Raw genomic sequence first — 22,640 nt, 5'->3', positions numbered from 1 at the left:
TCATAGGTCATAAAGAAACATGAATGCTTTGGAGGGTGCCAGTCAGCACACCTGAAGCCAGTGCTTGCAGTGGGGGATTTGAATCTTTTCCTTATCTCTCCCAGTAAGAAGAGGTAAACCATAGTCATGATATTAGAAATACAGCAATGCTTTTGAATTGCAAGTCAAATAGCTCAATTTTATTGGCAGGTTTCTGATTAAATGTTGGAGGAGGTATATTTTCTGAATAGAAATGTCTGATTTGCCCTCTTTTTTTGCAATAAATTGAACTCTTGGCAACAAGGATGAAGGTTAGACGTAGAGCATTAATGTATCAGAAATTCCAATAGCCTATTTAATTACAAAAATTACTTGCATACACAACTGATTTTCATCTAATTTTGTCAAACAATACATTAATGAAACTTGAAAAGAAATTTCATAGGTATTTAGTAAGGGGCAGAGAGAGGAAAACATATTACTTGTTCAAAGAAGATACCTTTTTTTGCTTCTTGAAACAAAATTAGATCCCTAATCCTGAGAGGATATAAATACTATACTACCTGTACACAAGAGGTTCCATTAAGTTAACATACATATGTGTTTGCGGGATTGACACCTAGGGTTCTGACCATGTATCATTAAAAATATGATTTAAAATATTTAAATAATCTCTTTCTCTTAAATCCTGCCATGGTAAACTTGTAGTACAAAATGAGCATGTATCTCCATCCACTGTGAGCAACTAAGAAAAGTATAACGTGTCCAAGCAGACTCCTGTAATTTTTTTAATTCAAAAGAAAAACTGCATTGAAGAACTGAGTATCTGAAACTCAAGCAAGGCACTGAAACTGGTGGAAAGGTTTCCCTTCCCAGGATGCTATTCCAGCACTCAGTTTTCATTTACTGACCCCAGCATGCCCATACAAGCTCAGGTCCCACAGAAGTCTAACCCAAAGGAATGGACGTACATATGAATGTTATAGAAGACAGGCTGGTCCCTTAACAAGAAATTCAAGAGCAAAACTAATTTATCATGTTGATGCATAAGCAGCAAGAATAGTTTTTGCCGATCTATAATGTCTATCAAATAACTTTTTTTTTTTCCTCTAACTTTGTATAAATGGCCTGAACCAAAATGATGGAGTTCTCTGCTAGCAAACTTTGAGAGTTTGTATCGGGGATAGAGGCTTCATTATCTTCTGCCACATTACGTCTGCTTACTGAGCGCAAATACACTGTCAGGAAAACTCCATAGAGAAATTTCTCAATTTGTACTCTAAGGCTTTAGAAATGATTGCAAAATATGTATTAAAAGCACACATGCTTTCTCATGCATGCTGACATGCAAGCAAGAAAAATGAAAAAAAAACGGTAAGAAGTGCAAGTCTGGAATTTTGTTATTATGGTAGAGCTGTCCAAAATATTTGATGGGCTTTGTTTTTTAAGTGCTGCATATTCTTAAATAAAAACAAACGAACAGCCAACCAAACACACACACATACAAATATAAACAAAAAAACAACCAACCACCACCAACAAAACACCTTGAGAAATTGTTTCATGGACAATTATGACACTATGCTGATACAAAATTGTGTGTACATAGATAGGCATAATTATTTTGAATTTTGTTAGTGGTGTTTCAAAAAATCCTAGGGATCAGAATTTCATCATCTGGTAAATTCTGTGGAGAGACATTGCTTATACGATCTCAGGAGGTGACTCACTGCATTTAATTATACAAAGTAGTCCCTCTTGAGATAAGAAGTAAAAGAAGAAAGCATTTCAATGTAATCTGTTACTCTCTAGTGCCTCATCCAGCTCTCTGTTTTTAAGGTAATAGACTATGCGTAACAAAAATACAGTTATTTAGAAAACAGAAAAGATCTAACAGCTGAAATTTGTAGCAATAGTACTTCAGTGCAGCCATTGAAGTTACCAGCCTGAGTAGTATATTTGAAATCAGAAGTAAAAGATTATCTTTGACAGACTTCTTTCCATAGAATGTGATTAGTTTAAGAAGAACACAAAAAGCCGGATGTTTGAAGATTTTTTGGGGATTTCCAGCAAAGTACATTGACTGAAACATTCTAGCAGCACAGTTATATAGCATTATACAATGTGAAAATCTACACCGAATTAGAAACAAAAGTGTGGCATTTTCATTCCAAATACAGAAATATCTCTGTCTCATTTTAAAGATACTCAGAAGTAACAAGAATATTGTTGGCTACATTTCAGTTCACCATGATGTTCACAGAGAGTTTCTAGTTTTAAAAACCCAAATGGAACTTACTCAAAACTGCTTGTTTTCATACAGTTTCTATGGGGATTCACAGTTTAATGAATGCAAAAGCAAATGGACCTCAGTTTAAGTTTTTCCTTAAGAGGTCTAAATTTTGTCGAACTCTTTGACCAGTCTTGACTGAATGTGTGTCACAAAGCTTAGGCACAGAAGTGCAGAAAAAACGTTTTGATGCCTGTTGGAGGCATTGCTGACCTATCATTGCTGTCCTAACATAATTCTGTGAACAGCGGAGATGTTACTGATAATTACACTAAATATTCTTCTGTTTGGAAATCATGCAAAAAAATCACTTTGACCAGGCTTTGAGTTATTTGCCTAGGGAGAAAAATTTTAAAAAATATGGTATGTATCTTAACATATAAATTAAAAATGATCTTGGACTTTATTTCTTTTTTTTTTTTTTACTAAATTCTTCCATTTCCTCTAAATCCTATAGTGCTGAGTTAAACTAAAAAATACGCTGAATTATATTTTCCCATCATAGTATATAAATTTTTTGATTAGCTGTGGATAAAGTGCATAACAATTGCAATGTAAGTGACAGGCATTGATCTGTTCTAGTTTTGATGTTAAATTGCTTCTCTGTGGCTCTAGATGGGATTTTAGCTTGAAATAGTAAAACATAAAGCGACATGGTTTGTTTAGTCTTGTTACTATAAACTATATAAAGGCAATAGGGGAAATCTATTTATTTATAAAAAAGGGGAAAAGTGACATTAAATACTTTTCAAATTATCTGTGTAAACAGGTTACATTATATTTATAGGAATAAATATGCACACACACACTGGAATTTCATTGAAAAGTTTACTGTCAGAAGCTGCCACAGTAAATGTTGCACCACATAGGCTGAAATGCAAAATACCTATGAATATATGTATGTGAACATTCTTTCATGTTAACTATTAACATATTTAACTAAATTAACACATTAGGAAAACTGAGAATGGCATTTCACTTAGGATATTTTTAATTTATTTCAAAGTTGTCCTTGGCTCCTGAAGGTCTGCATGTTGTCCAGGGGGGGATTTTAATGTTAATAAACTGTACACTCTTTTTCCTTCCTTTCTCAAATTTTCCCTGAACCACAAAACCAAGAAAATCTCAAATTAAATGTTTCTTTTGTTTGCAAGTTGCCAAATGTTCCTCAGTGTTTCATTTGCAGTTTTTGCATGCTCTTGGGTGCTTTGTACCTGGGATTTTGAAGAGAACGAACCTTCAGCACTGCATCCAGTGAGACTCCCCACACTACAGGTTCGTTCCCCTCAAAATCCCAGCAACAAGGCTTTAGTTTTCAGCTTGTTAATGTAGCTGTGATCTTTCCCCCTCCCCGAAGACTAGCTGCAATTCTGATATTTTAAGGAATATGATTTTTTTTTTATAAATCAGTCATCTTCTTGATTTCATGCTGCTGCTTGTTCTGTGTTCGCCTGTCCTCTCCATGGGCCCTGGCATTGCTTTCCATTTGAAATAGAGTTTTCTAATTAATTTCACTGGAAATTAATTTGGAAAATGACTGGGCAAACAATAATCAATATTTGTATCCTTTAAAAACTCATAGCTTGTTATCAGATTTGTGGGCCCTCTCTTTTCATCTTTGCAGCCATTTCCAGACTGCAAAATCAGCTGAGGTTTATAAAACCAAGAGATTCACAGATTTTGGTGCCAGAAGGGACGCTTATGATAATGAAATCTGAGTCCCTGCACAACACAAGTCTGGCACTGTTGCATCTTCAAAGAGCTGATACTAAGAATAAATCTGACCTTAAAACACTTGGGTGCCAGCCTTACAGTCAGCACGTCTGGGTAACTAATTCGTAATTGTTCAGAAGGTCATATTTTTTTTGTATGATCACTTTTCTCTAAATGATGGAATTTACTTGAAGAAGCCCATGACCGGACCAAGCCAGCCTGAACTTCCTGCTTGTCTCTCTCATCACTCAACATGACAATCAGCCAAAAGAGGTGCATAGAATTTAAAGTGTGGGACTGGAGGGTGAGGCTCAGCTCACGCTGCTGAGTAGCTGCAGGGATTGCTTTCAGAGGGACTTTGGGATGCTCAGCATCTTTGTAAATACAGGGCATTAGCCTCTGAGGATTTGTTCGCATGGCAGGGTAAAGTGCAGTGAGGAGACTGACAAGCAGCAGGGTGTCTTCACCTTCCCAAAGCATCACATCAGCCTGACTAGACTGTTTCCAGTCACAAAACTAATTAGCGATGGGCTGACTCAGATGTCCCTGAACAAGAGAGCGGTGTGACACGCACATGCACACACCCTATATATTTTCAGTTTCCCAGATAAAAATAGATGTAATAATGTTATTCCCACATTTATGAAATGGTTTGTGCTTTCATATTAGAAGTTTTCCATATGTACTGAAGTGTTATTGTAAGTCATGAAAGAGGAATTCAAAAAGCTGCCTTTTTTTTATTTGTTTCTGGTTATTTTTCCAAGTCTTTTATGACAGAGAAGTGGAAGGCTTCAGTAAGTTTTAAACTAGATGAAATGCTCTATTTTTGGAGTGATTCACATGCTTTTCTAGTTCCATGCATTTGTATAAATTCAAAGACCTTTTACATCCTTTAAAAGAACAACATGTTATTCTTTGTATCCTTTTATTTTTGCTGGTTATAAGTCTTGTGATTAAAAGCATTGGTTTTAGGACTTGGAAGACTTGTATACAAATTCCTCTTAGGACACAGGCTCCTCCTCTATAAATACGAATATTAGCTCAGAGGGATGTGTGAAGACATACGTAGTTTGGAGTCCTCATGTATTAGGGGTAGTGAACACAGCTGCAAGAGCTTAAGCTGGAGTCCACTTTCTTGGGTGATTCTAAGGGTTTAAAACTTTTTTATGTGTATGTTTGTTCTTGTTGATGGGACAAGTGAGTGTTCAAGCAGAAATATTTCAGTCATATGCAAATACAAGGCAAAGAGTTGTTTGCTTCTCCAATATCTGCCCATGTTCTGCTGTTACCTTTTCTCACAGTATTCCTCTGTGCGGCTGTGAGAAACAAGAGAATATCTTTTTTCTTGTTCATTCGAAGTACACTTTCTAGTTTAGGTTGCATTTCAGTGAATGTTCTGTCACCCACGTAGATGTCATGAAAGTCTTATCTGTTGCATACCTGACTCTTGTTTCATTGCAGAAATTGTTCCCATGTCAATTAAGATAATGTATCTTATATTTTATATGACTGATAAGAGACTGGAGTGTCTTTTAATTAGCAACTACTGGTCACAGTTGACCAAAAGTTATAAACTCCCCGAAAAATTCCTTCCTGAATGCTGCACCTCGTCTCTCTAGTGAGTGCGAACTGCACCGACATCTGTGAACAGGTTCAAAATGACAAAGAGAGACTCTGAAGAACAGCAAAAGCTGGACACATTTTTAAGTGAGCAAGAAAAAAGGCTGAACGCCATCCTGTTATTACATCTGAAACAAATGCTGTTTTTTCCACACTTTTGTCAATGGTTTGAATTTTTTTTAACTAAAGGAAGGAGGTAAATACTTCTTTTTCAGTCAATACGCATATAAATGCGTGCAATGCTCTACATGCACGTGTACCCACTGCGTTACAGCAGACATGGTTTCTAGTTGAGCACACATGCACAGTCTGGTACAGAGAGCTTTACTGGCAGGAATTTGGACTGGGCAGGTTACCCAGGGGGAGATCTTTCCTGAGATTAGAGAGGTACTTCATAAGAGCAAAGGCTTATTTGAAAGGTGCTAGTTTGCATCTAAAGACAGTTGTTTTCCAAAGTGTTCTTGGAATAAAATTTTCACTTCTACTCCACAGAGGTATTGCAAGTTCTCATCTCCATCCTTATTTCAAGGAACTCAAGTCATACACTATATTAAGCTATTAGCATGCTTGGCACATTTTTCAAGAGCAAATTTTCCAACAGAGTGTGGCTTAATATAAGCCCGTGGGTGGTTTGGTCAGTGGTGTTCCTGCCTTTTGTTCCTTACGATTAGACAGGTTCTCTTTTTAATAGCAAAACTAGTGAATTTTCGTCTCCTCACATTTGTTAGAGTATATACCCCTGAGGTATACATTTATTCAGCATGGGAATGTTTTGTAGCTGCAAGGGCCTCACTGGCACAAACACAGAACCTCTCAAAGAAAGCTACTGAAGAGCTGCAGTGGGTGCCTGTGAGGCTCATTTTCTTCTCATCGTAGAATCATAGAATAGTTTGGGTTGGAAGGGACCTTCAAAAGTCAAGTTATTCTAACCCCCCTGCAATAAGTAGGGACATCTTCAACCAGATCAGGTTGTTCAGAGCCCCATCCGGCCTGGCTTTGAATGTCTCCAGGGATGGGTCATCTACCACCTCTCTGGGCAACTTGTGCCAGAGTTTTACCACCCTTATTGTAAAAAAATTTCTTCCTCATGTCAAGCCTGAATCTCCTGTCTTTTAGTTTAAAGCCATTACCCCTTGTCCTGTCGTAACAGGTCCTGTTAAAAAGTCTGACCCCGTTATTTATAGGCCACTTTTCTTCCTCCTTTCTTAAATCAGGGTGCCTGCTGTGATGTTCTGGAAGAGACTCCCTTGCCCTAGTGGGGTCTTTGCATTTCTTGCAGGTGTGCAGCAGGTTTCATGATTACATCTCTGATTATCATTACCCAGATGGGTTGTGTGTGTGTGAACTGCCATGTGATGCACGTCAGGAGGAATATTTTGTAGAAAGGGTAATTAATGATCTCACATACATGAGGTTGTACAATGGAAGACTTGTGATAACATGTTTCCCTTCAAACCATTAATAAAACCCTATTAACTTACCATGTTGGTCACTAGCTCAGTTGAGTATAGAGAGTTCGGTTACTTGCATGCTGATAACTCATTTATTTGAATAGCTGTTCATTTTATTCATTCATGAATGAGTGCTTTGCATTATCCTTGTGAAGATGAGAAGCAAGAGCGGAGCAGCATGAGCATGGGATGGCCGTACTTGTCTGTGGCTGAGGCAATGGAGTCTGGCTTGCAGTACCCTGTCCTGCAGCCCGGCCTTGTGTCTGCTCCTCCCCAGAGGCATCCTGGAGGTGGCCTAGGGCTCTCATTCAAGAAAATATTATCAATATACTGAACAAACTTTTAAACATTAATAATAAATTTTGACATTTAAATGGAAAGGCTACTAGATAGCAATTATTATGATTAGCTGATCCGACTTTATCACAAAGACCAAATAATCTTTCTGTGATTTTGCATAATTGCATTATCTAATTGCAGATGATGAATTAATACTTCTCTTGTGGCCTTGTTGAGGAGCTGTATGGAGATCAGTGAAAGCTGATGCTAACTGCATGTACAAAAAAATAAAGCGTCACCAAGATCATTATTAAACTGTATGGCTTGTTGCTGTCTGACAAAGCTGGTTATTAAAAATTCAGCTCACATAGAGACTAAAACATCAGTTTAGCAAAAAACTTGGCGGAAAGAAATAAATGTTTGTTTTCATTTTTTATACTTGCTTCTATTAATTTCCTTCAATATCCATTGACCTGCTACTCTCTCAAATGTCTTACAATATAGGTAAGATTCACCTTTGAATAAGAACTGTCAGCTTTTAGAAAGTTTTAAATTTTTTTTTTTTTTTAAATACAATATCTTAAAGCATAGTGTAATTACTGAAATTGTACCTCTTTCAACTAGTAATAATTTAACTTTTAATTCCTCTCTTTTGGTTTGTTTGTTTTGGGCTTTGTTTTTGTTTTTGGTGGTGGTTTTTGTTTTGTTTTGCTTTTTGGTTTTTTTTTTTTTTTTTGGTTGTTTTTTTTTTTAATGTTGTACTTGATCCAGGAATTAAATATTGTTTACTACCTTATTTAGTTCCAATTCACTATCCACTCCACTGGGGTCTACAAGAATTGTAGAGTTACTTATCTGCTTCATTTCAGTTTGCTTCACAGGAGATTTGAGCAAGGGTTTTTTAATTGCTTTTCTATTCTTTCAGCCATCTTGGTCCACATGGTAATGTGCATAAAAATTTGAATTTGTTTTCTTCCTGAAAAGCTGCACATAATTACATGTTAACTAGATTAATCTTTTCTTATCTTTAGGACATTCTGCTGCTTTCAGACTAGTTGGCAATTATTTTTTTCTTTTTCACCTAATCTGTAATAAATAATCTAGCATGCCAAGGTAATGGATTTCACCTGAGGATCTCAACATAATTTGCAGACAATAATTAATTAATTAGTTTCACAACCTGTCTTTAAAATAGGTGAAATTGAAATGCAGCCTGCCAGCATGCAGTCATTAGCAACATGTTGCACCATTAGCTGTAGCTGCTCTATAAGCAGGTGGTGTAACTCGCCGCTTCTGAGTATCAGTGAAGGTTCCTGCTCAAGTGGCACCTTGTTTAAAAAAATAAATAATTACAGTCATCTGGTTGGGTTGTTTACTTGGTGTCCAGATGTAATTATACACCATACAGACATATGCAGGCAAACATGATGTCTGTAATACATATTGCAGAATAGTGATCTGACATAATTTCTGCTGCTTTTTTTAGCAACATAAATATAGGTATTTTTCCAGGCATGGTATTTTTACTTATGAATGCATTTTGCCATGTAGCTGAACTGGAAAAAATTTAAAGATACATATGATGTGAACAGAGAATTTGTCACTGATAAGCACTGAGGAAACTTCTCATTGTTCATCCTCTTCTATTTATACAGGAGGATTGTTGGTTTTCCTTAATACTGACCCATCTCTGACCTGTGACCAGTAATTTTAAACAACCTGGATTCTGTATTTTTCTCGTTTACTCTGACCATATTAGAGTATGACCATATTGAATTGAGCTCCTTAAACAGAATTAGGTACATCTAAAAGGTTTGAAATCAGTGGCAGTGAAGTATATAGCATTTGTAGCAAGAACCAAACACTTTATTTTGACTATCATAACAACAATGCAGTCATAAATATGTAATAAAAGTGACTTTTTTGAAGTTTGCATAAAATGCGTAAGAACCCATTTTAAGCCCACATTCAGTATCCAAAATCAGGGGTTTTTTTTCCAATCTCAAATTTAACTGAGTTTGAAGTTTGTGAAGGAGGACGGGAGGCAGAGAAAGGGAGAATGAAAGAATTAAGAGAGTGAAGGAGCAGAAGGAAAAGAGGGAGAGGGGAAGAGAAAGGGAAGAAAGGAGGGAAGGGACAAGGATCAGTAAATTATAGTGATTTTGCATGCACTTTTGTGACAATAATATGAAAATCTTTAATATGATGGAGTCCTACAAGCAACTAGAAATACTCATATGCAATTAAAATGTTTTCACAGGACAACTGATGTAAAAAGCTGGCCATTAATCAGTCCTTAAGTGTCTGCACCTCATGTGTCTATTAATGACTCTTAATCACGTGTAGGAACTTCAATATAAAAGCTGTAATCTTGAAAAAGCGTGAAGTAAGCAATATTTGAAAATATATATTTTTTTTACCACTTGCCCTTCCCTAAATATATAATTAGCCTTTATTCAGTTATTTTTGTGTTGGTTTTCCTTTCAGAAGGCAGGCTGAGCAACCAGCTTGGTCATCAAGCTGTTTTTTCAATATTAGACATAAACGTGATTTCCCTGATACTCAAAAGTTTAATTTAAAATGACCACCAGCAGAGCAGGGAATTCTGTCACTGTCTTAGGTGTAAACTATCCAGGTCTGCTAATGGCAGACTTGTAAAAAATACTACTCTGTTGCAATGGACTATTGCAAATACAAGATTATCCCACTTATTTCGAAAAAGTAACGGGAGCCTCTGTTGATGACTGCCCTCTCCATTTTAGTATTGCCTTTGCTGTACCATGAAGTAGGGGAGGTTTTGAAACACTGATTTTCATGTACCTCCATTATTTCCAGGGTCTCCTCTGTCTTATGTCCCTGCCTTTCTTTTTTGATTCTTTTCTTACATGTGCAATGTACTTGGTAGTACATACTCATTCCTGTAAGTGACGACAAGGGATTTCAAGCAGTATTATACAACTGAACAATACCGTTATGTTTTATTGGATTTTTTTTGTCTGAAATATATATATACTAGGAGAAACATTGAACTCAGTGCAGGATATTTTAAATATATCATTTATTTGTAAACTATTAGTATTATATATATTTGACTCTTCTCATTTAATTTCGTTTCAGAAACATGTGTTTACTATTCAGGTCTCAAAGATGACAAACAGTGCACAGCTCCTGTATAATCAAACTCAAAAGCAAAATTATTCTTCCCACTCTAGAAAAGTGGGTCTGAATCATCTCTTATTCTTCTAAATATGCCTTTGACTAAGAGAATCTTTCATTGTTTCCAAATGTCTAATTAACAAATACCAACGAAGTTGTCTCGTTTAAATAAATGTTGCTCCGTTTTATAGTTTAAACTCCACAGCCTGTAAATGTTCACTAATGTTGTGGTTTTCTATACATTGTCTAGTGGCTTAATATATGTAAATTCTCAGGAAGTGAGTTTCAGTGTTGACAATGTGTTTATACAGGATTCTTGAGGAAACTGAGTGGAGCAATGAGAAAGCAGACTGACTCGAAATTTATCCATTCCCAGTCTGAGAAACCTCACCAAAATATACTCTTAAAGGTGGCAAAAAACCCGACATCTTTTCAAGAATTGTTACCCAGATTAGCTGAAATCTCGGACATTTACTTTGACTCTTTGATAAGCAGCAAATTATTTTAATATTTTTTGAAGGGAATCTCAGAAAAAGCCCTCAGAAGTGTTGGCATCCTGTCTAGTTTACCTTGGCATGAAGAATATTTGTAAGCAGGAGCAATTTGAGTGGACAATTTTAGTACATTTAAGAAATGTTTATGCCTCTTTGCATTTTCCCGCCCCCCTGCACCCCAGAGGTTATGATGGCTTTTTCCCATGTTCCTAGTTATGTATGGCAAGGCAAGACAGCCATTCTTTCAGGTTTTGGAAAAGTTCTTAACCACACGGTAGTCAACTCATACTTCCTTTGCCAGGTAGAAGTGTCTAGGAGCGTCTGCTGCTCTTACTAGTACTGCAATTCTTTGGCAGAAGTCTTCAAACTGTAGCTGGTCTCTGAGGCTGTCCTATGACATTTTCAGTCCTGCACCGCAAATAAAAAAGCAAAATTTATGAAGAGCTTAGTTCTAATTGCTATTGGCACTTTTAAAGAAAATAATTGAAGCTTATCACATGGTTGCACATTGTTTGTTTTGGAGCAATCATAAGTAATGCACACATGAATAAACAAGTACTTCTACTTACAAACAAATTTAAAATAAAAAGTACAACATTACAATATTAATTCAAGTAGCCTGAACATTCCTTAAATATTAAGAGATCTGGTGAGAACCCACATATTCAAGCTGCTAGTAATCTTTTAAATAAAAAATAATTTCTGAAGCAGCGAGCCTTTGAAATTCATCATAGAGAAAGCCAGAGGCTAGAGAAGTACCTTTTATTTTTGTCATGAATTTCCATTCTGGTATAGCTGAGTTGTAAGCTGACAAAAAAAACTGGCATTTCTTTTTTGTTTGCTTTCCTCAGGAAAAGCTTGGCAGCTTCCCAAAATAGCAACTGAATTCTGAAGAGATAAATACAAATATTAAAATCCTGCCACCCAACCAGCTGCAGCACACATGGCACTGAGAATAAAGCAATGACATTAATGGCAAGAGAAGAAAGGGCAGAGCAAGCTCCCAAACATGTTCCCTCTGTCATGCCAAGGATTTTCTCTGCTGCCTCATGTGCTTCTCTGTAGGACCTCTGCTCCTTTCTGTTCGCACTGACAGGACACAGCTTGCTTGTTTAAGACAAAAGTGGTTTAGTTATTGGTGGGAGCATTGCAAACAGAAAGGAAGGTGTTAAAAGTGAGCATCATCAATGCTTGTTGTGTTAATCATTCATGACGATTCTTTGCAGATTTAGGTAAATCTTTTCTTGTTTGAGATATGCCAGTCACTGAGCAACAGCTGTTTCTTTGCAGAGTATTTTTGCTCTTTCCTTTCTTCCAAGGATTGTGTTTCTAAATGCTTATTGGAAAGTCCCCATGCAGAATCCCCAGAATATCCCCTTCCCTCCTTTCATCTCTGTGACTTGCTGAAACTCAATTCTGCATGTGCGGAAGCAAAGCTTCAGAGGAATTATTGCCTCTACAGCCGGCCACAGCAAGGTGGTATCTCCTCTAATTCGGTCTGCTCAAACTGAGTTCTTACTAATCCTTCAGCCAGAATAACAACTACCAAACCCATAGATACAGATCACATTTATAGAATTAATGTAGCTCACTCCCATATGTTTTGCAAGATACTCACCTGTAAAATTTCCAGTTGCATAAATTTGGAGCGGTAACACTGAGGGTGTAATTTTAAGGCAGAACGTGTGACGTGCTAGCTCAGTCTGCAACAGCTTTCTGAAAGATAATGCAGAAGGCTACTGTACATTCACTTTTCAGAGAAAACAATCTTATCTGCACTTCAGAGAACTTTTGGGTTGGTTTTAGCTTCATTTGTGAAAGAGCTAATCCTGAGCTTCTGATCCACTTTTTAAGAGACACGGTAAGCTGCACAAAAGTTGCCAAACTGGGCAAAAGGCAAAATTGTCAGGTAGTAAGTAGAAGATGATACATTGTAAAAGATGAATTTTCCCAGCGTATTTATTTCAAAGTTAAATCCCACCCTTCTTCAGAGCTGCTGTTTTCACTGCCATATCATTTTTTGCTGCCAGAATCAGAAAATTTTTCCCCCTTATTGATAGCTAGAAAGTTCCCTGACCACACATCTTTTTTACATGTTTTGGGCAGAAGAGATAAGTCTTCACCGTGTGGGCTACACAGTTAAACTATTTAAATAGTGATTTATGTGATTGTTTGCATTCATAATCTTCTGAGAATATTTTGCATTGGTTTTCCATATTGTTTTGCAGGAGATTTCTACAAGAGTAGTTTCCCTTTTGTTTTCTGGATAGTGACTCTTCTTTATGAATTTTCATTGATGTTGAGCATATCTAACATCCTGTTACAGAGAGAAACGGTTGTGGTTTTTGAAGACGGACGATGTACATGTTGCAGTTAATTTTTATTCCATTTAAACTTAGTTCTCACCTTAAAATACTTACTTTGTTTAGGTAGTATGTGACATGATGAACTGAGGCTTGGTGATAAGAACAGGAGACATATTCTGTTCTGAGTTGTACATTTTGTGTGTTTTCAGAATTGATGTCAGAAACATGCTTTTCAAGCAGCAGGAGGAAAAGAGGATACCGAGGGTTAGGACAGCTTCCTCTGAGGTAGTGTTGTTGCCTGTTATGGTAAAGTGCCAGACTTCACCCTGCAGTTAATTAAATTGCTTTTAAAGAATGCAATAATGGAAGAACATCTCGAAGTACACTGTGTGGTTATGGTCTATTGCTCTCTGAATGCAGAGCCAAGTTAAATAAGTTAAATATGATGTCAGGAAGCCAATTTTGGTGATAATTTACTGTAAGTAGTGGCATTAACTTCATGGAGGTTGCATAAGTGTAAATCATCTGAGTATTTGTTCCACTACATTGCTACAGTACTTGTACAAGAATGGATCATACTCAGATGTTTGATTACTATTTGTATCATTGTATCTGGACTGTTTATAGAGGAGGACTCCCCCATTATACCTCTCCTTGGCACTTAATCTCACGACTTTGGATGTGTTATACTTGCTATGGGGGAGCTCAGCAATTCGATCAGCCCGAAGGTTGCCTGAGATATTCAGGTGCAACTCACAATGGTTTCAAATTATGTTTTGCAATGGAAGGAAGTGTTGTGCAAAGCATTTCAAGGCTGTGTTTAATTTTGAAAATTAATACAAAACTAATGAACGATCATCTTAAGAGCACCCTGGTGTTAGCAACAGTGCTGTAAAGTGTAGATATCAGCTGAATTATTAGGATGCCGCTAATACAAATTGCTGCAATCATAAGCTGAATCCAGACCCTCAATCATAAACAACAGCATAAAATAATTAAAAAACCCTACAATAATGTGTGGGTCATGTTATATAGCTTACCAGTGGGAAGGCTATCTGTATGGATCACAAAATTTGTCTCTCTTATGATTCCTGAAACCCCCCTGGTGAATTTGCTACCTGTTGCAAACAGCAAGGCATGCAATACCGTGCCTTCCTTCTGCGGTGTTGCAAGCGTCACGACCTGCCAACTCTCTGAGAAAAGCCAGATTCAGATAGCACCAAGCCTGTGCCACAAGGAGATTCTCTCCAAAACAGACATCTGTGAAAAGGAATTTGACTGGAATATCAGGGAAAAGGTCAATGAAAATAGAGTTAACAATTCTGTCTGAAATGTGGTTCTTCAGTCTTGAGATGAAGAAGGGTGCTGGTGTTCAAGAGCACTGTACAGCAATACGGATTTTTTCATAGTGTGCCCAAAACCCCAACTAGGTTACAAGAAATCAATACTCTTGCAATGTAGGGTAGGTCTGTAGCATTATTCCCTACTAGGTTATTTAGTAAAGCCTGACCTAAGGAAGCAATTGCATTAGAGGATTCCTTTTCTTGAATGTTTATAGCAAAGGAGGTGTTAAATGACACACTCTGCAAGATATCCTTTAAAGGATTATAATTAGTGCTTGTGAAAGGAGTGAAGATACTGGGATAATGAAACTGTCAGTAGTTCACAATATAGACTTACAGAGCCCTAGCAGTGAAGGCCTTTAATTACATCTATGCCTTAATTTCAGTATACACCCATTAAAAGGGTTGATTTTTATGTCCTAAAATTGACCCATGAAGATTAATCCATTGGTTTTTATTCCCAAAATGAGAGAAGTAAACCAGAGGAAATCCTTTACTTCTCAGTATTATTTATTTATAGTCCCTGTCTGTTTTATTTAAGCCTCACAGCAAAGTTTATAATTACTACAAAACATGGCAAAATATGCTTGAATTTTGACACTGATGGGAGTGGGGATCTCTGAATCATTGAACTACAGACTTGGTCAATTGTAAGGGACCTCAGGTGTCCAGTCCAACCTCCTGTTTAAAGCAGGGCTAGAGATAGGATCTGACCAGGTTGCTCAGGACTTCATCCAGTTGGGTCTTGAAAACCTCCAAGGATTGTGACTGCACAACCTCTCTGGGCAACCTGCTCTACTGCTGGGCTGTCCTTGTGGGAATGAGAGTTCTTCCCTATATCCAGTCAGAACTACTCTTGTTTCAGTTTGACCATTGTCTCTTGGCCTGCCACCACTGTGAAGAACCTGGCTTCATCTCCTTGAGAACTTCCCTCTAATGCACTGGTGACTGCTGTAAAATTCCCTGAAGCCACCTTTGCTCCGGACTGAACAAACCCAGCTCCTTCATGTACTTTTCACACGGCAAGTGCTCCAGCCCTGAACATCTTGGTGGTCCTCTCCTGGACATGCTCAGGTGTATAGTAACAGATGTATTTGTGCTGTTGGGACTGGCAATTTCTTTCCATGTAAGCCTGTGAACAAAGTTAGTTTCTGAAGGTGAGAACCATTTAAGCAAATATAATGCATGAGAATGGGCTCAAACTAGTGACTCCTTGAACAATGCCTGGCCCTATAACATGATCGATAAACAGAATTGAATATCAGCCTTTTTTTACAGTCTCATAACATCCAGTGCACTATCATATTACTGGGTACTTAAACTCCTGTTTTCCAAGAATCTGCATGATTTTGCAGGAAATTTCAGCTATAGTTGTTCATTTTAACCTTCAAAATATGTGTCTGTCTTTAATGAATCTTGTCACTGGTATTTTATGCAGGAGTGAGTCATTTCCTGAACTTGGAGTTCATTAAAAACTTTTAAAGAATGAAAAGGACTTTGTATTAAAATGATCTGATAGTGTAGAGATAATGAGTTCTAAAATGTTACTTTACCTGATATTGTGCAAATTAAATAAAATACATCAGCTTACTGGGAAAATATGTGGTTTAAAACATTTGCATAAAAATAGTGCTACTCAACAGAACTATACTTTTCTGCCTATCCTTAAATGTTTCTAAAATGTTAAAGTAATGTGTGAAGCTTTACTTTTCTATTGCAAACCATAGTCTTAGAGTCAAGGTAGTAGTAAGAATAAAAGAATATGGCTCTACTAGTGCCTTCATTTAAATTGATAAAACTATCAGCTTTATTATGAGTAATTTTGTGCTCATTGCCTTCAGCAGATTTTCTTCTTCAGTAAGGATTACACTGAAACCAAATTTTAACGTTTAAAAGCATTCACCACTTTAAAAAAAGAATTGGCATGTAAGATTAGAAGATTAGTAGTAACAATCTCAAATTATTTAAATTTAATTTTGAGGGAAGAAGACTAGTATAGTAATTGTTTTCTGTACTGTCTTCACTTTTACTTGATCACTTATATGTACTCTCCTATTAGGTTGGTGCAAAAGTAACTGTGGCTTTGGACCACGGATTTTAAATTATTATTATAACAAGGCTCAAACACATCTCTATTAATCAAAATAGGAACTGTTAAAATCAACACATTTTTGTCAATGAGAAATACATTTGTTTGTTCCTGTAGCATAAAAATCCATGCTTTGGGATTTGACGAACTCTTGGAAAGCATTTTCTGCATCCTGCAGATTATGGAAGTATTTTCCCAGCAAAAAGTTGTCAAGATGCTTAAAGAAGTGGTAGTTGGTTGGTGAGAGGTCATGTGAATGTGGCAGATGAGCCAAAACTTCATAGCCCAATTTGTTCAACATGCAGTCGGGTGTTGCCCTGGAGAAGAATTGGGCCCTTTCTGTTGATCAATACCGGGTGCAGGCATTGCAGTTTTTGGTGCATCTCATTGATTTGCTGAGCAGACTTCTCAGATGTGATGGTTTCACTAGGATTCAGAAGGCTTTAGTGGATCAGACCAGCAAATGACCACCAAACAGTGACCATGACCTTTTTTTGGTGCAAATTTGGCTTTGAGAAGCGCTTTGGAGGTTCTTCTCAGTCTAACCACTGAGCTGGTTATCCTCGGCTGTTGTATAAAATCCACTTTTTGTCTCATGTCACAATCCAATGACACTTCAAAATGGTGACTTTTTTATTTTGGGTCAGCTCATGAGGCACTCACTTATCGAGCTTTTTCATCTTTTCAATTGGCTTCCAATGCGAAAGTACCATAGAGTGGTCAATGTTGAGTTCTTCGTCAACTTCTCATGTAGCTGTAAGAGGATCAGCTTCCATGATTGCTCTCAATTGGTCATTGTCAACTTCTGATGGCCGGCCACTACGCTCCTCATCTTCAAGGCTCTTGTCTCCTTTGAAAAACTTTTTGAACCACCACTGCACTGTACATTCGTTAGCAGTTCCTGGGCCAAATGCATTGCTGATGTTGCGAGTTGTCTGCTGCTTTACGACCCATTTTGAACTTGAATAACAAAATCACTTGCATTTGCTTTTGGCCAATGTCATTTCCATAGTCTACAATAAATATAAAATAAACAACAAATAATAAGTCAGTAGCAAAAACCCATAAAGCTAGAAAAGCACATTAAAATTACATATAACCACATTTATTTAAGAATGTATTCCAATATCAAATGACAAATTTCAAAAATGCACCACTCTTTCTATGCATAATATCAGCATTATCTCTGCCAACTATTTTCTCCTCCCTGAAAGTGTAAAATGCCTAATTATTCTTGTCTGGGGGTCATTTTTGATCGCAGTGTTAGTCAGTTCCTCAAGGACTGGAAATTTATCCCAGAATTCTGGTGCTTTCAGCAGAAAACTACTGCACCCATCCTGCATGGTTGAATGGCCTTGGTATTTCCTATAAAAGCATTGGTGCTTGATTTTGACAAGACTTCTACATTATGGAAAACACATGCTTTTGAAAGAAAATGGCAGTTTGTTTATGTCAAAGTCTACTCTATGACACTGGAGAGTTCTGCTTTGGAGGATTTTCTTGACACAGGATAGCATTGTCGTGCCCACAAGAAACAGGCAATTTTCTGACCTATTTTGTGCAGTTTGAACTCAGTTTCTTCTGCCTTACTGGATTCCACTGTTAATGTAGCTACCTCTTACAAGTGTTAGGGTGGAAATTAGCTCTGCAATTGCAAAAACAAATTTAAAAACACAGTACTGAACTCTTTCCTTCCAAAGTGATGCAAGAAGTCACTAATCCTGCAGCTGTTATTACAGCTTTAATTAGAGATAGATAGACACTATAGAATACCTCTTCTGAAGTAACTGCCTAATCTTGGTCTCCTTAATTAATGAAAACTTGGGACCCTGAATACTGCATGGGCTTTTTCCTTCCCCAAGCTCAATACTACCTTCTGCTGCAAAGCAGACAAATTTATGGAGTAATGATCCACTCCCCCACCCCCCCCAAAAAAAAAATAAAGTTCAGTACATTTAGAAGGCAGAATATTCTATGGCATATATGGAATTTACTCTTTCCACATCAAAAGCTGTAGTTTATGATCAAACAACTAGTCTGATTTACAGAAATCAGTATACAGAAATGACCTTATCACTGTAAATGACCTTTTACTTATCAATGTGTATCATATGCATTGTTCACATTTGGCACTCTTCTTCTTCCAGCAATTGAGCCTAATGATGTTTGTGTTGACTAAATTAATTGAGTGCTGCTAAGAGTGAATGTGCAGGCTAATGAGGGCATACAACTAGAGTAATCTTTGGCTTCCAGGGAATGCAAAAGTGGATGTCCAGCTGGTTGTTAGATCACGACTGTGGCTTTGTATATGTGCACTTAAATCTGGTGAGGATTTTTCAGCTAATACAAGCTTTAGGTTTAAAAATATAATCCCTATTTCAAGGCTACTTTTTCTTGCAAGACTACTCTGATGCTTTGCAGAATTAACTGCAAAATTAATGAGCTAAACAGTTTAAGAACAGTCCTACTAGTGAAGACAAAGAGGGTTTCCCTGTTTATTCCCAAGTTATGATATATCTGCATAGCAGTGTACATGCATCCCTCCTGTGCTACCAGCTTACTGGCCTGCTTGCTCATGTGTTTATTTCTCCGCTTCTCCACCCTTCATAAAGATAGTCAGTTTTGGGTTTTAGTTTTTATTACTTATTCTTGTTCTTTATTTTCTGTATGTTTCCAATATATTAGTCTTTGCAACTGCAGATGCTGCAAATAGATCAACATCTTAGGTATGTGCCATAGGAAAATGTTAGAATGATTTTTGAAGGCTGTACTGGTGATGTTGAATATTTCATGTATTCATGTCAGTGTATGCTAATCAATCCATCCAGGATTTCTCTCTTACATTTAAATACATCCTTGAATATAATGAGTATCTATTTCTAAAAGATCTGAGAAAAAGGAAAGGTTAAGGAGAAATTAGAGTGTTTGGAGGGAGGGGGACACAGGTAATGAAACAGAACTATTTGAGAAGAGACTTTGGTCTTTGTACCTAACACACTGGATCTGTGCTGGCAGATTTCTGCTCAGACATAAGTGAAACTAGACAGATGAATAAGTAGGGTTGCCATGTTCAGTAAACCTTGTGTATCTCAGAAACAAGACCAAGCAGAAGGTGTGGTCTGAAAGTGATGAGGTCCATAGAGTCAATAGAAACTTTAGTGGCTTTCAGTCTTTAATTTAAAGTTTAGATAAAGAGATAAAATTTGTACTGTTAAAAATCACTTCTAGATTTTATTTTCAGAAAGTCAATGAAATGAATGAGGTAGTGCATGGGCATATTACCAAGGACTTTTGAAAGAACTGAATTATTTTATACTATTCAGTTCCCCTCTGACTGGTGGATTTGTAAAGAGTCTTTTTATTGCCAGGTGACATGTTATGGTAAGGCGAAGTCCATTCATTTTTACTGCTTCAGGAGCTATCTTTTTACCTTTCCTAATGACATGGTTATTTTACTTCTATTTTTTGTAGTTCAGGTCTCATTAATATTTCTACTGGTTTAAATACATGTTTGGCATAAGTGAGTCTTTTAGATCTAAGCAGATAGAATTCAAAAAGGTGATTCAGATGACTGACTGGAGACTTCTACCTGTGTGTGTGCAACAGCATTTACTAATTTTTGAGAGTGAGGTAAATGTTTCAATTCGACAATCAGATGAGTGATTATAACTGAACAATTACACTATTAAAGCTGAGGCACGAATCGTTTAAAGATTAGTGAAAATGGTAAAGCATGCTCGCTATCGAGCCTGCTCTGGTATCTGTTTTGATCTTGCACCTGAGACATCTCACTGGAACTTTCATGAAGACTCTAGTGGATAAGAATATTGTCTTCAAAAGTTAAACATGTATCTGTTCTCCCTCTGTTATTTCCTCTAACACTTCAATACTAGTTCTTCCCAAATTGCTAATGATATTGAGCATATCATCCCAAAAATACCATTAGCAGGACATTGCTTTTCCCAATCAGAAATACTTACTTTATCCGCATAGGTTGAAGGACATCAGTAGCTGGTGTTCAGCATTCTAATCCTCTTGAACCAAGCTCTCACCAGCTGAGGCTATTTAATCCCAGTGAGACTGCTGCATCAGGATGGATCTTGAAGTCCTCAACTCCTCCAGCTCTTCAGTGTCTGCTTATTGACTCCCTCAAACTCTTGAACCATTAGCTTTAGAGAAGATGGAAGATGAACAAGCTTCTTGTACAAAAATGTTATCTGGGTTTTTTTTTTGTTTGTTTTGTTTTTTTTTTAATGCACACTGTGGTTATATTATGGTGGTTTTATTTTTTCTACTGTATTCATATTGGTTTGCCCTTCCCTTCTCTTCCAGTGGATTTCCTTTGCCTAGTACAGCCAATCACCATACACACCCAGGACACAACTTTTTGTCGGACTTTGGTACTTGTGACCAGTGATCTTGGAAAGTCTTCCAGGTTAAGTGGTACCACATGGAAAATATTAGCACTTTTTGATGTGTAAAAAATTTTAGTCTGTTAGCTGCCCAGTGCAAGCTCTAGTGAAGAGTTTTATATATATGTTTATACAGTGCAATAATTTGTGTATTTTCTGTTTTATTCAGGTCATTGCCATTGTTATGGATATGTTTACAGATGTGGATATTTTTAGAGAAATTGTAGAGGCATCTACTAGAGGGATTGCAGTGTATCTCCTGCTTGATGAATCAAACTTCAGTCACTTTCTGAAAATGACGGAGAAACAAGGCTGTCAAGTTCAGAGGCTCAGGGTAAGGCTTTCTGTGTTCCCATGCATGAACATTCACTGCTCATTTCTCCTCAAGCTACTGAGAAGGGACTATTATTCAAAAAGTGATTATCAAATACTGCTTTTTCAAATTAACCATCAGGTATAAATAGGTCTGCTCTCAGCAGAACTTTCTCTACAAATGTTTTTTCTCTCTTGAAAGATTTTTATCTTTTTCATCTGTCAGAACAAGAATATTTGATAGAATTACATAGTTTTTCATATATTACTTATAAAATAATTTCCATTATTATGTATTTAGGAATAATGCATGTTTGAAAAACTAGGATTCTTTTTGCTTTCCCTTAATGTAGCCTTCAAATAAAGTCATAAAGTTTATGTAAATTAATAAATTGCATACTTCATTTTATGCTATTTTTCTTTAAAGTTATTATGTATTAAAATACTTTAAAAGCCCAAGATTCTATTTTATTGGTGTTTTCCTGAAAATTCATATTTTCATGTCTGTCTGAATCATGTCTTACAGACTATTACTTTTACGCATGAAATATGTATTTTTATCCTCTAAGAAAGATAACAAGACTAACATTTACATTTTTCACAAAATGTCCTGTACTGCCATAATATTTACCGGAGATTAGAATACAAACCATGAGCTGCACTGACATGAAGTAAATGCTTCATAAATACTTCTAGATTTACTGTACCATAGATAGCACTGAAGAAGTTCCAGGGACGTTGTCAGAGTTTATTTACGAAGTGCTGAGCACTTCCTTGGCTGAACTTTGGTATCGTTCCATTTGCAGTTCCCTGTTTCTATAACTAGTTAGGCCATGTTCACATCAGGCAAAAATGTGAAAACTCTTCTTAGCAGCATCCATTTTAAGAACCCAGTCCAAAAATCAGATAGAGATGTGTTGTATTTGTAAGGATAAAGAGGGATTTTGGGTAGAATTTTGTAGCAAACCTGTGTTTTATACCAATTTTTGCTCTGATGTGTTGACTTAGGTCCTTAAAAGTATTCCCACCCCATTTTCCATGCTTGTTTCTTTTGTGTGAGTGTGTGGGATTGCCCTCTGGTGGCCTAATACATAGAGCTGTGGGAACTTTTGGAAAGAGAATATCAAAAACATGTTGTGGTTCTGTACAATGGTCGTGATGGTCTTCATGAAGTCAGGCAATATTTCCATACTCTG

The 22,640-nt window shown here is 36.8% G+C and overlaps 1 protein-coding gene across 1 annotated transcript in view; it reads left to right on the top strand.

The window, feature by feature from the left end:
• Positions 1-22,640, top strand: part of FAM83B (family with sequence similarity 83 member B) — a 55,790-nt gene that overhangs the window by 15,669 nt on the left and 17,481 nt on the right. Inside the window, exon 3 of the mRNA XM_065835236.2 lies at positions 21,302-21,466. Within this exon, the coding sequence (XP_065691308.2) occupies positions 21,302-21,466 (165 nt within the window). The remainder of the gene's footprint in view (positions 1-21,301; positions 21,467-22,640) is intronic.

This window comes from Patagioenas fasciata, chromosome 3 (assembly GCF_037038585.1).
Source record: "Patagioenas fasciata isolate bPatFas1 chromosome 3, bPatFas1.hap1, whole genome shotgun sequence".
NCBI classification, from domain to species: domain Eukaryota; kingdom Metazoa; phylum Chordata; class Aves; order Columbiformes; family Columbidae; genus Patagioenas; species Patagioenas fasciata.
Note: the sequence above shows the minus strand (reverse complement) of the source record. Positions and strands in the feature narration are given on the sequence as shown.